The sequence below is a fragment of the Rhinoraja longicauda genome, chromosome 17, assembly GCF_053455715.1.
Source record: "Rhinoraja longicauda isolate Sanriku21f chromosome 17, sRhiLon1.1, whole genome shotgun sequence".
NCBI classification, from domain to species: Eukaryota; Metazoa; Chordata; class Chondrichthyes; order Rajiformes; family Arhynchobatidae; genus Rhinoraja; species Rhinoraja longicauda.
The window spans coordinates 21,186,780-21,202,232 of record NC_135969.1 but is presented as its reverse complement, the minus strand read 5'-3'; the positions used below and the strand labels follow the sequence as shown (position 1 = coordinate 21,202,232).

Here is a 15,453-nt window from a genome sequence, read left to right as displayed (position 1 = left end):
GCGCTGTAGCGGGCGGGTGGAGAGCGGGATGGGTGGAGAGCGGGCGGATGGAGCCGCCAGGCCAGGGGCGGCGCTGTAGCTGGCGGGTGGAGCCGCCAGGCCAGGGGCGGCGCTGTAGCGGGCGGGTGGAGCCGCCAGGCCAGGGGCGGCGCCGTTGCGGGCGGGTGGAGAGCGGGCGGGTGGAGCCACCAGGCCAGGGGCGGCGCTGTAGCGGGCGGGTGGAGCCACCAAGCCAGGGGCGGTGCTGTAGCGGGCGGGTGGAGCCGCCAGGCCAGGGGCGGCGCTGTAGCGGGCGGGTGAGGGAAGATGGCGGCCGTGTACCGGGCGGGGGCGGCGCTGTTCAGGGCCGGCCGGGTGAGTGCGGGGTACACGGGGGCTGGCGCTCGGCTGGACCGGGGTCCGGGCCGCGGGGCAGCCCCGGCTGGGGCGGACGGTGCTGCGGGGAAAGGCGGGTGGGAACCGTGTCAGGAGCTGCGGCCGGACACGGGAAGGTCAAACCGGCGGCGGACGTTTAGATGTCACCTACAGTACTCTGCTGGACTGATGTAAGGAAAGAAATTCACTTTGCGTTTGCACTTTGCACACGTGACAATAAAAAGCACCAAAAAGAACAATTAATAACAGTAATACTAGGTAACTAGGGGAGAAGGCAGGAACGGGGTACTGATTGAGAGTGATCAGCCATGATCGCATTGAATGGCGGTGCTGGCTCGAAGGGCTGAATGGCCTACTCCTGCACCTATTGTCTATTGTCTATTGTAACCACAATGGCTCAAAACCCAAGTCTGTAATGTAACCAAATCCTAGTCCAAAGAAGATCACAGTTGCTGAGGTTAGTGTGGTGCAGTGTTCAAGAGCCTGATGGTTGCTGGGTTGAAACTGTTCTTGAACCTGGAGGTCACGGTTTTCAGGCTCCTGTACCTTCTTCCCGATGGTAGCAGCGAGATGAGAGCGTGGCCAGGGTGGTGTGGGTCTGTGATGATGCTGGCTGCCTTTTTGTGGCAGCGCCGCCTGTAGATCCCTTCGATGGTGAGGTAGTCAGTACCTGTGATGGACCGGGCAGTGTCCACCATGGCAGTATGGATCTGGCTGCACAAACTCACCCAATCCTTGAGCGATGGACCGGATGTATGTGTAGCGTCACAGAACCAAACAGCACGGAAACAGGCCCTTTCTCGGAACTTGTCCATGCTACTTCCATTACCATGTATTTTGCCCATATCCCGCTAAAGCTTTTCGAATAAATATACCTGTCCAAGTGCACCACATTTGTTGTCATTGGAGTGCGAGCGTGCCCTGGTGTTACTGAACACATTGCCATGTCTCTCATTGGTTTAGCCAGCTCTGCTGGGAGCTCACCGTGTACAGAGCACCCTCTCCTATGCTCAGACCATCGAGAGTGTTCCAGAAACCAAGCAGACAACTCTGGAAAATGGGCTGCGTATTGCCACAGAGGAGTCCGACCATCCCACTTGCACGGTGAGTACTGCTGGTCCACAGCTCGAGAGATCGGGGCCTATGGACTGGGGTGCACTCCCCATCTCCCTTCCCATCTCACTCCCCCTCACCCCTTTGGACTCCCCTTTTCCACTGCCCTTTGCTCCGCTCACACTCTGCTCTCCCTGCCTCCCAGGTTGGTGTGTGGATTGAGGTCGGGAGCCGTTACGAAACCGAGAAAAATAACGGGGTTGGAAACTTCCTGGAGCACATGGTTCTGAAGGTATGTGTTGTGGATGTGGTACCGCCTTGTGGGACGCCTTTGGAACTTACCGAATATTGAAAAGCTTGGATAGAGTGGATATGGAGAGGATGTTTCCACTAGTGGGAGAGTCTATGACCAGAGGACATACTCAGAATTAAAGGTCTGACGGAGGAGATGGGGAGGAATTTATTTCGTGAGAGGGTGGTGAATCTGTGGAATTCATTGCCACAGAAGGCCATGGTGACCAAAACAATGGATATTTTTAAGGAAGAGATAAATTCTTGATTAGCACGGATATCAAGGGTTATGTGGAGAAGGCAGGAGCATGGGGTTGAGAGGTAGTTCAGCCATGATTGAATGGTGGAGTAAATTTGATGGGCCGAATCGCCTAATTTTGTTCATCACTTATGAAAGCCCACTGAGCAACGTTTGCCAAGGATAGTCCTCTGGCATGATGGCAGGCTCAGGCGAACCATTGTTGCCGACTGCTGAGTGCAGTGATGGTAGGTGGCACTGACAGGGCATCGAGCTACATTCCCTCACTACAAACTGTCCCTGATCTTGGGTTCCCCAGGATTGTCGGCTCCGGAACGGTTTTGGCTGCGAGCTGAGGCTGATGCCCCAACAGCGAGTGAATGGGGTCAGTGGGCATCGCGGTGGCTGGAGGTAGACCTTGGGCAGGGGTGGATGCATGTGGTTGGGCATTGCTGGAGGGTTAGGTTTAGTCCTCACTACCCTCCATTCTACCACCTCCAGTCATCACCCCCCCCCCCCTACTGCCCTGTCAGGGATCCCCTGTGGGCTGTCCACCTCTGTGTAGACATGGGGCGACGAGGGCCAGGCAATGTCGTGTCACAAACATGGTCACAATCACCACCCCTGGCCGCAGTGAGGAATCACCTCCAGCTGATGGTCGGCAACATTCCCTTCACCGAGGCGCCACAGTCAGAGATCCACAACTCACCACTAATCAGAAACCAAACCGGAAGCACCCATAGATATGGTCAGCAGCTGGACATCCAGGAGGTACTGGCTTTCCGCAACGTGCCAGAGGCATTTTGCCAGGCCCGAGCAGTACGTGCGGGAATATTCTCTGCTTGCCTGGGGCAGGATAGTTCCCACAATACCAGAAAAGCCAACACCAGGCAAGATCACACTGAAGATTCCAGCAGCTGCAGTTCCTTGTGTCACCATCCAGGACAAAGAATGGATGAATGAATTAATTAATAAGTTTATTGGCCAAGAATGCATATACAAGAATGTGCCTTGGGGTGATCCGCTCACACATAACAACACAAACATAAAGTTAACAATTAAGAATAAAGCATAACGACATCAAAACAATAAGGATACAACATTACACTCTAAACATGCGGGTGAAAATAAACCAGAGCAAAAAAGAGTCTACAGACTTTGGTTATTGAGTAGAACTATCATTCGTGGGGAAAAAAAGCTGTTTTTATGTCTGGCTGTGGCTGCTTTGACAGTCCGGAGTCGCCTTCCAGAGGGAAATGCTTTGAAGAGTTTGTGGCCAGGGTGAGAGGGTCAGAGATGATCTTACCCGCTCGCTTCCTGGCCCTTGCAGTGTACAGTTTGTCAATGGGGGGAAGGTTGCAGCCAATAACCTTCTCAGCTGTGCGAACGATCCTTTGCAGCCTCCGGATGTCGTGCTTGGTGGCTGAGCCAAACCAGACCATGATGGAGAAGGTGAGGACGGACTCAATGATAGCAGTATAGAATTGGACCATCATTGTCTGGCGGATTGTGTTTCTTCAGTTGCCGTAGGAAGTACATCCTCTGTTGGGCCTTTTTGACTGTGGAGTCGATGGTGGCCCCCCACTTAAGGTCCCTGGAGATGATGGTTCCAAGGAACTTAAATGACTCCACAGATTTGGCTATGGTGTTGTTGATGGTGAGTGGGGGGAGGGGAGGGGGATCTCATCGAAAGTTTACAATTAGTTCCACTGTCTTGAGAGCATTGAGCTCCAGGTTGTTGCGATGGCACCAGGATGCCAGCTGTGTCACTTCCCCTCTGCAGCCCCTGATCCACACTCGCTCCACCACTGATGCTCAATGTGGCAGTGTGGACTATATATATAAAAGGCACTGTCATCTCTTGAGCAAAATACAAAGCACTGGTAGAACTCACCCAATCAGGCAGTTTTTTTGAAGAAGGGTCCTGGTGCAAAACCCAGTTGTCCATTCCCTTCACAGAGTAGGAGTAAATGGGTCCTTTTCAGATGGCAGGCAGTGGCGAGTGGGGTGCCGCAAGGCTCGGTGTTGGGATCGCAACGATTTACCATATATATTAATGATTAGGATGAAGGAATTAGAAGTAACTCTAGCAAGTTTGCAGATGACAAAACTGGGTGGCAGTGTGAACTGCGAAGAGGATGTTAGGAGGTTGCAGGGTGAACTGGACAGGTTGAATGAGTGGGCAGATACATGGCAGATGCAGTATAATGTAGATAAATGTGAGGTTATCCACTTTGGCAGCAAAAACAAGGCGGCAGATTATTATCTCAATGGTGTCAAGATAGGTAAGGGGGAAGTGCAGCGAGACCTGGGTGTCCTCGTACAGCAGTCACTGAAAGTTGGTGTGCAGGTACAGCAGACAGTGAAGAAAGCTAATGGCATACAATACAATACAATATATTGTCTGAAGAAGGGTCTCGACCCGAAACGTCACCCATTCCTCCTCTCCCGAGATGCTGCCTGACCTGCTGAGTTACTCCAGCATTTTGTGAATAAATCAATTTGTACCAGCATCTGCAGTTATTTTCTTATTCTCTTACAATACAATATATCTTTATTGTCATTGTACAGGGGTACAACGAGTTCATAACGAGAGGATTTCAGTATAGAAGTAAAGAGGTTCTTCTGCAGTTGTATAGGGCCCTGGTAAGACCGCATCTGGAGTGTTGTGTACAGTTTTGGTCTCCTAATTTGAGGAAGGACATTCTTGTAATAGAGTCAGTGCAGCATAGGTTCACGAGATTGATCCCTGGGATGGCGGGACTGTCATACGAGGAAAGATTGAAAAGAGTAGGCTTGTATTCACTGGAGTTTAGAAGGATGAGAGGGGATCTTATAGAGGCATATAAAATTATAAAAGGACTGGACAAGCTAGATGCAGGAAAAATGTTCCCACTGTTGGGGGAGTCCAGAACCAGGGGCCACAGTCTTAGAATAAAGGGGAGGCCATTTAAAACTGAGGTGAGAAGGAACTTTTTCACCCAGAGAGTAGTGAATTTGTGGAATTCTCTGCCATGGAGGTCAAGTCACTGGAAAAATTTATGAGAGAGTTAGATAGAGCTCTGGGGGTTAGTGGAATCAGGGGATATAGGGAGAAGTTGGGCACAGGTTACTGATTGTGGATGATCAGCCTTGATCACAATGAATGGTGGTGCTGGCTTAAAGGGCTGAATGGCCTCCTCCTGCAGCTATTTTTTATGTTTCTATGTTTCACAGTTGCTGACTGACCTGCTGAGTTCCTCCAGCACTTTGTGTTTTGCTCCAGATTGCAGCGTCTGCAGTTGCTCGTGTCTCCGTTTCACTGCGGTTACGTGTCCACTCGCTTCCAGCAGCGCCTCCCCAGCTTGAGTAAGACAAGGGCACCTCGTGTATTGGAAGCTGCTGCCTCCTATCTAGGGAGCGGAGTTTGCAGATTGAGGGGATTGTGTTGGAGTAATCTCCGGGCATTTTGTAGCTGGTGCACACTGCAGCCACTATGCGCCAGTGGTGGAGGGGATGGATATAAAGGCTGGTGTATGTGTTGCTGCTTTGCCCCAGAAAAAGTGTTGCATCTCTGTGACATCTTTGCAGCTGGACTCGCCCTGGCAAGGGGAGAGTGTCCCTCACTGTCCTGACCTGAGCTGCAGGCGGTGGAAAGGCGTCAGTCAGTCAAGGATGTGTTGGGTGTGTTACTCCAACACTGAGTGTGAACTGTTTGAGGGGGCCATCCTGAGCACACAGGTTGGTATCAGGGTGGACAATGGAGACAGCAGAAACCATGCTAGGAAGAGTGTTGGAACAGAGCCTGAGGCTCCTGAGTAACCGTCTGGAAACTCTGTCTGTTGTTGGTGTTCTCAGGGTACCAAGCGCCACCCGCACCTGGAGCAGGAGATTGCAAGCCGGGGGGCACACCTCAACGCTTACACCTCCCGTGAGCAGACCGCCTACTACATGAAGACCCTGGCCAAGGACATGCCAACAGGTGCGGACACCCCCTGCCTCAGTTAACGTGTTTACACGTCTAGACATGTCTATTTGGGTTTATACAGTGTGTGTTTAGTGATGTGAACAGTTTCTGTAAGATCTCACTGAAGCCACCCTGTGTCAGTGCACACCATGTCCATCGGACCGACGCTTCCTTCATTCTAATTTGCAACCGAGTTCTGCCCGGGACGTCTGGAAATCTTTGGACAATCACGAAATGATGGAGAAGACGGAGAGTGCTGGAGTAATTCAGCGGGTCAGGCAGCATTTCTGGATAACCTGGATAGGTGACATTTCGGGTCATGATCCTTCCTCAGACCTGAAGTGTCACCTATCTAAGTTGTCCAGAGATGCTGCCTGATATGCTGAGTTACTCCAGCACTCCCTTCATTTGTAAACCCACATCTGCAGTTCCTTGTGCTGGTTTCCTGAGCTGTCCAATCCCATTGGCTGGGCTTGTCCTCAAGGTTCAACAGATGGGCCAAGGTGCGAGATGGGAATTGAACCCTGATTACTGCAGTGTGAGGGGCAGGGGCAGGGGCAGAATCCTGTGTCGGGAGGCTGGCTGGCTGACCTGGCCACACGGCTTGTTACATCCTTTGGTAAGTTAGCTCATCTGTTCCTCCTGGCTTCAGTTAAACTAGTTGGACTGCTGATCAAACCATTCAAACTACTAATCTTTGTCTCCAATAAATGCTTGCTCGTTTCTGGGTACTGTCTCTGTTAAACTGGTAGCATCCTGATATTGCCGATGTTGAATTGGTTACAGTCATTGTTGATCTAGTTACACCCTGGTTCCCATTGGTGTTACCTGGCAGCACGCTGTAGATTACTGCTGATCGCTGCTGGTCACTTCTGGTAACCATCATTGCTGATTACTGTCACTGATTTACTGCTGGTTACTTGTTTCCTGTGGGTTACTGGTGGTTACAGGAGTGGTGACTGCTACCTTGCCTTCCCTTTCCACAGCTGTGGAGCTCCTCAGTGAGCTGGTGCAGAACAGCTCGTTCTCGGAGGCTGACGTGGAGTCCGGCCGCCAGCTGGTGCTGCAGGAGATGCAGGAGATGGAGAGCAGCCTGGAGGAGGTGACATTCGATTACCTCCACGCCACCGCCTTCCAGGGAACCCCCCTCAGCCACACCGTGGTGGGACCCTCCAGGAACATCAAGTAAGCATCTAACCTTGTGTGACCTCCAGTCTCGGAGGGTCACAGCCACGTGCAGTGATTTAACAGTCGATTTGCCAACGGAAGTGAGACTGGTCGATTTGCGGCAAATGGATCTAGAATAGACGGGCATTAGGGTCAGCATGGAGCAGGTGGGCCGAAGGGCCTGTTTCTGCGCTGTACGATTCGGTGATTCTGTGAACAGTAGTTCAGCGTGTTTGTAAAATAACTATTTGGGTGTAAAGGAAATTATTATTCCATATACTCTAGCTTCAGCCCATAAGATATGCGTATGGACATTTATCAATGTCTTGTCTTCACTGTGCAGGATGTTTACTGTGTTAACAACTTGCCATAAACGTTCCACTAACACAAGCATCCTCCTCCCTTGTCCAGGGATCTGAAGCGCAGCGATCTCCTGGAGTTCATGTCTGGTCACTTCAAGGGTCCCCGAATAGTGCTGGCAGCCTCAGGAGGTGAGGATGTAATTCTGGTCCCAGGCGTGGAGCAGAGAGGGTTGGGGGGGGAGGTGGGTTTGTAGGGGTTGGTATCTGTGAGGGGTTCTGGTGACTTGAGATCCTGATTCCAGTGGGTGAGGGTCAACGACAGGGAACACATCTTGTATAATGTTGGTCAAAGGAACCCGACTCGCAGACTAGTTCCAGCACCAAAAGTGATCCTGGCCCTGTGAAAGGTCTATAACCCCAATCCACAGCTCTGCAAACTGCTTCCTGTCGAGTTCCCTGCAGCCATTGCCACAGGCTCCTGGAGCCCACTCCAGGCCCCACCACTCCGCCGTTAAAAGTAAAACTGCTCCTGCCACTGCGGCTCCTGTTCAAATTGGAATTGAATTGATTTGAAAGATACCGCATGGAAACAGGCCTTTTGGCCTGCCGAGTCCACGCCAACCATCGATCACCCATTCATTCTAGTTCGATGTTATCCCACTTTCTCATCCACTCCCTACACACTCGGGGCTATTTATAGAGGGCCAATTAACCTCCAACATCTTTGGGATGTGGGAGGAAATCAGAGCACACGGGGGAAACCTACGCGGTCACAGGGAGAACGTGCAAACTCCACGCAGTCATCACCGGAGGTCAGGATTGAACCCAGTTCTCTGGTGCTGTGAGGCAACAGCTCTACCAGCTGTACCACTGTGCCGCTTCCTGCATTCTGCGCGCCACTTCCTCACTGCTCCTCCTGCCTGAGTATTCTAAAGATTTCCCCTCTAGCTTTAAACTCACTGGCCAGCAGATGCCCAGTTTATCCCTGCCGCCTCTTTCTGAACATGATGGTCACAGTGTTCCAGCCCTCTGGCAGCGGAGAGTGGGGAGGGGTAGTACGTTGTGCTGTGAGTGGAATACCCTACCTGAGAGGTGGTGACTTTAGAAACAGGGAAGTGAGGTTACTTGGTGCTCTTTCCGTGAGCCAGTATAGACAGGATGGGCCGGACAGCCTGGGTAGATGTGGAGCCGTGTAGTATTGTGGGGGGGGGGGTGATATTATGGGGTAGTGATAATGTACAGAGGGGAGGGGCGATTTGTGGGTGGGGCAGCAGAGGGGGGGGGGTGAGGGGTGATGTGGGTGGGGGAGCGAAGAGGGGGTGAGGGATTATGTGGGTGGGGAAGCGGGGATGAGGGGTGATGTGGGTGGGGGAGCGGAGTGGGGGTGAGGGGTAATATTGTGGGGTGGGGAATGGAGGGGGGTGTGATGTTGTGGGTGGGGCAGTGGGGGGTGAGGGTGTTGTGGGTGGGGCAGTGGAGGGAGGGTGATGTTATGGAGTGGGGGGGTGGGGCAGTGGAGGGGGGGTGAGGGTGATGTGGGTGGGGCAGTGGGGGGGGGGGGGTGACGGCCATACCTTGGGTGGAGTTAGTCACGGTGACGTTTCCTCCCGACAGGCGTTCGGCACGAAGAGGTGGTGGCTCTGGCTCGCCAGCACTTGGCAGGGATTCCCAGCTCCTACAAGGACGACGTGATCCCTGTCCTGTCCCCCTGCCGCTTCACAGGCAGCCAGGTGAGACGTGGCCACCAGCTGGCACCCAAACTAGCCGTCCTGTGGTCAGATCTCGTGGTCAGATCTCCATCCCTGCTGCTGCAGACATGTCCCACACTGATTCGGTCCGCCGTGATCAGCCCAGGAAGTCCTGCGTAAACGAACATCAGAGGCTGCGGGAAGACTAGATACTTGTCTATAAAATTGTGAGAGGCATTAGAGAGGGTAGGCGGTCAGAACCTTTCTCCCCAAATGGAAAATTGAAGGGTCTCGACCCGACATGTCACCAATTCCTTCTCTCCAGAGATGCTGCCTGTTCCGCTGATGTTACTCTAGATTTCTCCCATCACCTGTCCTTTGGGAAAGACTTCCTTCTCAATCCTGAGAGGCACCTGTTCTGACTGGTGAGCCGGTGAGATTTCAGAGGTCACAGACAGAGGGGAAAGGACAAGTAGGTACTGAGGACAAGGAATGCTCCGGGAAGGTCTAGGATGGGAATGATGGGTTGAATGGCCTGCTGTGCCGTAAGTTCCTACAATATTGGCACAAAGGGCAGCACTGAAGAGCCGGGATGACTGAGGTGGGAGAGCGGGCGTGTGGGGTGGACCTTCTGACACTGGGGATGTTTGGGTGGGTTGAGATGGACCCACTGTGCGGCTGCCGTGTGGACCAGCAGCTGCTCTGCAGGTTGTGGCCGGACATGGTCAACAACGATGCCGACACTTCACCCATACTACCGAGCGTCTACAGGTGCTCGGCAGGGAGCATCACGGCCTGGTTCAGCAACTCGAACACACAGGAATGAAGGAGACAACAGAGAGTGATGGACACTGCCCGGTCCATCACAGCTACTGACCGCCCCACCATCGAAGGGATCTACAGGAGGCGCTGCCTCAGAAAGGCAGCCAGCATCATCACAGACCCACACCACCCTGGCCACGCTCTCATCTCGCTGCTACCACCGGGAAGAAGGTACAGGAGCCTGAAAACCGTGACCTCCAGGTTCAAGAACAGCTTCTTCCCAGCAACCATCAGGCTCTTGAACATTGCACAACACTAACCTCTGCAACTGTGACCTTCTGTGGACTGTGTCTTTGGCTGCACTACAGACTTTTGCACTATTATGGTTAGCATGTATTACGGTTATTAGTTTATTGTAATATTGATTTCTATATATGTATGTGTGTGTTACTGTGTTTGAGGGCCTGTTAAACTGCAGTGAGTAATCTCATTGTTCAGTTGCTGGTACAGATGACAGTTAAACACTGCTGCCTCTGCTCTGCTGTTTCAGATGCTGGTGCGGGACGATGCCATGCCATTAGCACACATTGCGATTGCGGTAGAGGGGGTGGGAGCCACCAACCCTGACATGATCCCACTCTCCATCGCCAGCTCGCTGATTGGAAGCTGGGACCGCACGTATGGGGGTGGGGCGGTGAGTATCTGTCCTTCTTCCCCCCCCCCCCCCCATTCTCTCTCTTCCTCTCCCCCTCTTCCCCCCCCTCACCTTCCTTCTATCTCCATCTCTATCCCTCGATCTGTTCCTCCATCCCTGTCTCTCCATCCCTGTCTCTCACTCTCTCTTGCTATATCTCCCCCACCCCCTCTCTCTCTCTCTCTCTCTCTCTCTCTCTCTCTCTCTCTCTCTCTCTCTCTCTCTCTCTCTCTCTCTCGCTCTCTCTCTCTCTCTCTCTCTCTCTCTCTCTCTCTCTCTCTCTCTCTCTCTCTCTCTCTCTCTCTCTCTCTCTCTCTCTCTCTATTTCTCTCTCTCTCACTCTGTCTCCCTCTATCCCCCTCTATCCCTATGTTTCTCCCCACAGATGCTGCCTGACCTGCTGAGTGTTTCCCACATTCTCTATTTTTATCACAGATTTCCAGCATCTGTGATATTTGCCTTTGGGCTGGTATCCTAATGACAGTGTTGTGTGTTGATTAATAATTAACTAATTCTTGGAACATTTTGTTGCTTATGCTATTAAAGACTTCATAAAGGTTATGCTGGAATTAGGGACAGTTTGCACATATGGAATTCCACAACTAGGGGATGGCGGATGAATTTAATTTGTTTATAGAATGTGGGAAATCGAGGTTAGGCTAGTAATGATTGTCATCCCTATTTGCCCTTGAGAAGAGCGGGCAAGACACCTTGAACCACTGCAGTCCTTCTGGTGAATTCCCAGGATTTAGGATCAGTGATATATTTCTAAGTCAGCATGGCCAAGTACTGTCAGATTAAATACTGCCCCTGCCCTGGGAGCATGTGATGGGTCGGTGTAGAGCGAGCTTCACTTTGTGTCTGACCCTGGGAGTGTGCGATGGAACTGTGTAGAGGAGGTTATTGACACATTTCTCCCTGCTGTGCAGAATCACTCGAGTCGATTGGCCCGTATCGCAGTTCAGAATAAGCTGGGTCACAGTTTCCGCTCGTTCAATACCTGCTACTCGGACACGGGTCTGTGGGGGATCCATCTGGTGTGTGATAAAATGAACATTGAGGACATGCTGCACTTTGCCCAGGACGAGTGGTGAGTGCCTGCTGACTCATAATTCCCGAGATCGGTGAGCGATAGATGCTGGGAGAACTGGAGTAGGGGTCTTCAGGTGGGCTGTGAATCCTCGGGGGTGGGGGGGGGGGGTTGAGTGTACTCCAGATGGGAGAGTGGCTGAGGTTTGGGCCATGGGGGAGGAGGGGATGGGGAGTGGGGGCAGTGGTGAGGTGGGCAATGTTGGAGTGTCCGTGGCAGAGCGTGGCGTGGAGTGGTCTTCAAGGGCCGTGTTGCTGTTCCTGCCTGCTTGCTGGAGCTCGAGGCCTGATACAGTTCCCGACTTGGTAAAGCTCCCGGCCTGCCTGGGATGCCAGTCTCCTGGAGTCCCCAGCCTGTGGGGGTTAGTGACCTGCTGGGTTTGTCGGTCTGCTGGGGTTAGCGCCTGCCTTTTCTGTCTGCACAGGATGCGTCTCTGCACGAATGTGACCGACAGTGAGGTGAACAGGGCCAAGAACCTCCTCAAGACCCACCTGGTGGCACAGCTGGACGGTGAGGAGAGGGACTGTAGAGGGAACACCGAGATTCCCCCCCTCCCCCGTCTGCCTTTTGCTCCCATCTGCTTCCTGGACTGCGCTCCGTCCGTCTGCTTTCACTCTGAGTCTCCCAACAGCCTTTCTCACTGCTCAGGGCCATCCTGTTCCCACAGGGTGAAAGCACCATTTCCACCATCCCACACTGCTCCCACTGTCGCCGCCATCGAACAACTGCCCCTTTCCCCAATGCCCCTCGGTGCACTGGGCCTTTGTTGCTTCCTCTGTACACAGCTGCCCAGTCCTTGCACTCCCTCTGTCCACAGCTGCCCCAGTCCCTGCGCTCTGAACACAGCTATATACAGCCGCCCCGTCCTTGCACGCTTTCTGTACACAGCTGCCCCAGTCCCTCTGCTCTGAACACAGCTATATACAGCCGCCCCGTCCTTGCACTCCCTCTGTCCACAGCTGCCCCAGTCCCTGCGCTCTGAACACAGCAGTATACAGCTGCCCCGTCCTTGCACTCCCTCTGTCCACAGCTGCCCCAGTCCCTCTGCTCTGAACACAGCTGCCCCAATCCCTGCGCTCTGTACACAGCTGCCCCAGTCCCTCTGCTCTGAACACAGCAGTATACAGCTGCCCCGTCCTTGCACTCCCTCTGTCCACAGCTGCCCCAGTCCCTCTGCTCTGAACACAGCAGTATACAGCTGCCCCGTCCTTGCACTCCCTCTGTACGCAGCTACCCAAGTCCCTGCGCTCTGAACACAGCTGCCCCAGTCCCCGCGCTCCCTCTGTACACAACTATACACAGCTGCCTGTCTCCACAGGGACCACCCCAACGTGTGCGGAGATCGGGCGTCAAGTGCTCAGTCATGGCCGACATCTCTCGCTGGCAGAATGGAACTCCATGATCGATGTAAGTATTTGTCATTTTTCAAATCGTTTCCCTGGTGCCAAAACTTGCCCAAGGGACCTGTCCCCCAATGAGGGTCAGTTTGTGAGCCCATGGACCGTGTCTATGTCCCGGTTTCTCTCCCTCACCCCGGTTTCTCTCCCTCTTACCCCTGGTTTTTCTCCCTCTCACCCCCAGTTCCTGCCCCCTCCTCCCGGTTTCTCTCCCTCACCCCGGTTTCTCTCCCTCACCCAGGTTTCTCTCCCTCACCCCGGTTTCTCTCCCTCACCCCGGTTTTTCTCCATCACCCCGGTTTCTCTCCCTCACCCCGGTTTCTCTCCCTCACCCCGGTTTCTCTCCTTCACCCCGGTTTCTCTCCCTCACCCCGGTTTCTCTCCCTCGCCCCGGTTTCTCTCCTTCACCCCGGTTTCTCTCCCTCGCCCCGGTTTCTCTCCCTCACCCCCGGTCTCACACCCAGTTCTCTCCCCCCGCCCGCTGCAGGCTGTTGATGCGCAGGTCCTGCGGGAGGTGTGCAGCCGCTACATCTATGACCATTGTCCTGCTATCGGCGCCGTCGGTGAGTTCATGTTTCTGTCACTAATTCTCCCTGTCCCTGCACCCATCATTGACCACTGGGTGTGGGTCAGTGCAAGGTCACCGTGGACAGGCGTGGTGGGGCCAGTATGGACTCAACATGGGATCGGTGTGAGATTAATGCCCAGGTGTGTGGTCAGTTGCGAGGTGTGTGGTCGGTGCTTGGTTGTAGGGAATAAAATGGATGAATGTAGGATGTGTAGCTGATGGTTGGCACGGATTAGATGGGCCAAAGGGTGTCTCCCCATGCTGTATCACTGACATTCATTGACTGACTCTTCCCAACAGGCCCGATCGAACAACTGCCGGACTACAACAGGATCAGAAGCGCCATGTACTGGCTGCGTCTGTGAGCAGGGTGGGGATGACGGGCGAAGACCCCCTCTCAGTCTGCCTCTTTGTAACTGAAAGGTGTGGAGCCCAGCTGTACAGAATGAATAAGTAAATAAATAATTAAAAGATAAATTAAACCAGACCCCTGGAGGCGATCTTTTCACTGCGATAGTTTCTGCGGTGTGAGGAAAGCGATGTTTCTGTGACGATCAATGTCCCTCCTAGTGAACTCTGCGAAGGTCCTGCACGCTTCGTGTTTACCGGCATGGAGCATCATCCAGACCCACAGGCACGGGAACCCACCAGACCAGGGACTTAGTGTAAGAAAATAACTGCAGATGCTGGTACAAATTGAAGGTATTTATTTCACAAAATGCAGGAGTAACTCAGCGGGTCAGGCAGCATCTCAGAAGAAAAGGAATGGGTGACATTTCAGGTCGAGACCCTTCTTCAGACCCTTCTTCGGACTTACTGGATACGACCACCGGACTGCGGTGGCATTTACTGCTGAGCAGAAACCGTGCCATGTCTTATTAGCAGGAATCCATGAACTCAATGCGTCCGTATTGATGATCAACAGGGCCCCCCTCATTGCTCAGACGCTCTGAGCCATGCCATTGTGGTTGATGCCCGCTGGATGCACTGGGCAAATGTGATGTGGTTCCTGCCTCTCTCACCCTGGACTGAGCCGAGATGCTCCTGGGGGAGAATGGTTCTCCTCACTGGTCCTCCAATATTACTGCAGAGAATTCATTAGGAGAGAATCAGCTAATCAGGGACTGTTAGCATAGCTTTCTCTGTGGAAGGTCGTGTCTTATGAACCAGATTTCTTTTTAGGAGCTGACAAAGGTGATCGATGAAGGTAAGGCAGCGGAAGTTGTTTACACGGACTTCAGTGAAGCATTTGAGAGAGTCCCTCATGATCAGATGATCCAGGAGATTGTGCATGGGAACCTCAGTGACTTGGTAGTTTGGATTCCGTACTGGCTTACCCACAGAAGACAGAGGGTAGTGGTGGATGAGTGTCTTTCTGGGTGAAGTTCTATTGCCAGTGGAGTTTTGCCAGGATCTGTGCTAGGACATAGAAACACAGAAAATATGTGCAGGAGTGGGCCATTCGGCCCTTTGAGCCAGCACCGCCATTCAATATGTGGAGGAAAATAACTACAGATGCTGGTTTAAATCGAAGGTAGACGCAAAAAGCTGGAGTAACTCAATGGGTCAGGCAGCATCTCAGGAGAAAAGAAATGGGTGACGTTTTGGGTCAAGACCCTTCCTCAGACTGAAAAACGGTCTCGACCCGAATTGTCACCCATTCCTTCTCTCCTGAGATGCTGCCTGACCCGCCAGTTTTTTGTGTCTACTGCTATTCAATATGATCATGGCTGGTCATCCAAAATCAGTTCCCCGTTCCTGCTTTCCCCCCACATCCCTTGATTCCATTAGGCCTAAGAACTATAACTGTTGTGAGACGTCAGGAACATCTGTTTGTGGAAATATATGTCTATCAAGGGTTGAATGAAAATGTAGATGAGTT

General features: G+C 52.8%; 1 protein-coding gene across 2 annotated transcripts; it reads left to right on the top strand.

Annotated features, from left to right (window-relative positions):
• Nucleotides 1-226: 226 nt before the first annotated feature.
• LOC144601635 (cytochrome b-c1 complex subunit 1, mitochondrial-like) lies at nucleotides 227-14,058 on the top strand. Of its 2 annotated transcripts, none has more exons than XM_078413864.1 (13): nucleotides 227-354; nucleotides 1,339-1,479; nucleotides 1,634-1,720; nucleotides 5,795-5,918; nucleotides 6,890-7,088; nucleotides 7,482-7,561; nucleotides 8,987-9,102; nucleotides 10,373-10,516; nucleotides 11,446-11,606; nucleotides 12,031-12,116; nucleotides 12,925-13,013; nucleotides 13,491-13,566; nucleotides 13,872-14,058. In XM_078413864.1, the coding sequence occupies exons 1-13, from the start codon at nucleotides 307-309 to the stop codon at nucleotides 13,934-13,936; spliced, it is 1,416 nt and encodes a 471-aa protein (XP_078269990.1). In that variant the 5' UTR covers nucleotides 227-306; the 3' UTR covers nucleotides 13,937-14,058. The 2 variants fall into 2 exon arrangements, with proteins under 2 accessions (XP_078269990.1, XP_078269991.1); XM_078413865.1 differs by lacking the exon at nucleotides 227-354 and adding an exon at nucleotides 398-545.
• The last annotated feature ends 1,395 nt before the right edge of the window (nucleotides 14,059-15,453 follow it).

Excerpts from the sequence above, each read along its gene's own strand:
- LOC144601635 (XM_078413864.1), top strand. The coding sequence starts at position 307 with ATGGCGGCCGTGTACCGGGCGGGGGCGGCGCTGTTCAGGGCCGGCCGG. Across the intron at positions 7,089-7,481 it reads GGACCCTCCAGGAACATCAA|GGATCTGAAGCGCAGCGATC; the intron begins GTAAGCATCTAA and ends TCCCTTGTCCAG. Across the intron at positions 7,562-8,986 it reads AGTGCTGGCAGCCTCAGGAG|GCGTTCGGCACGAAGAGGTG; the intron begins GTGAGGATGTAA and ends TCCTCCCGACAG.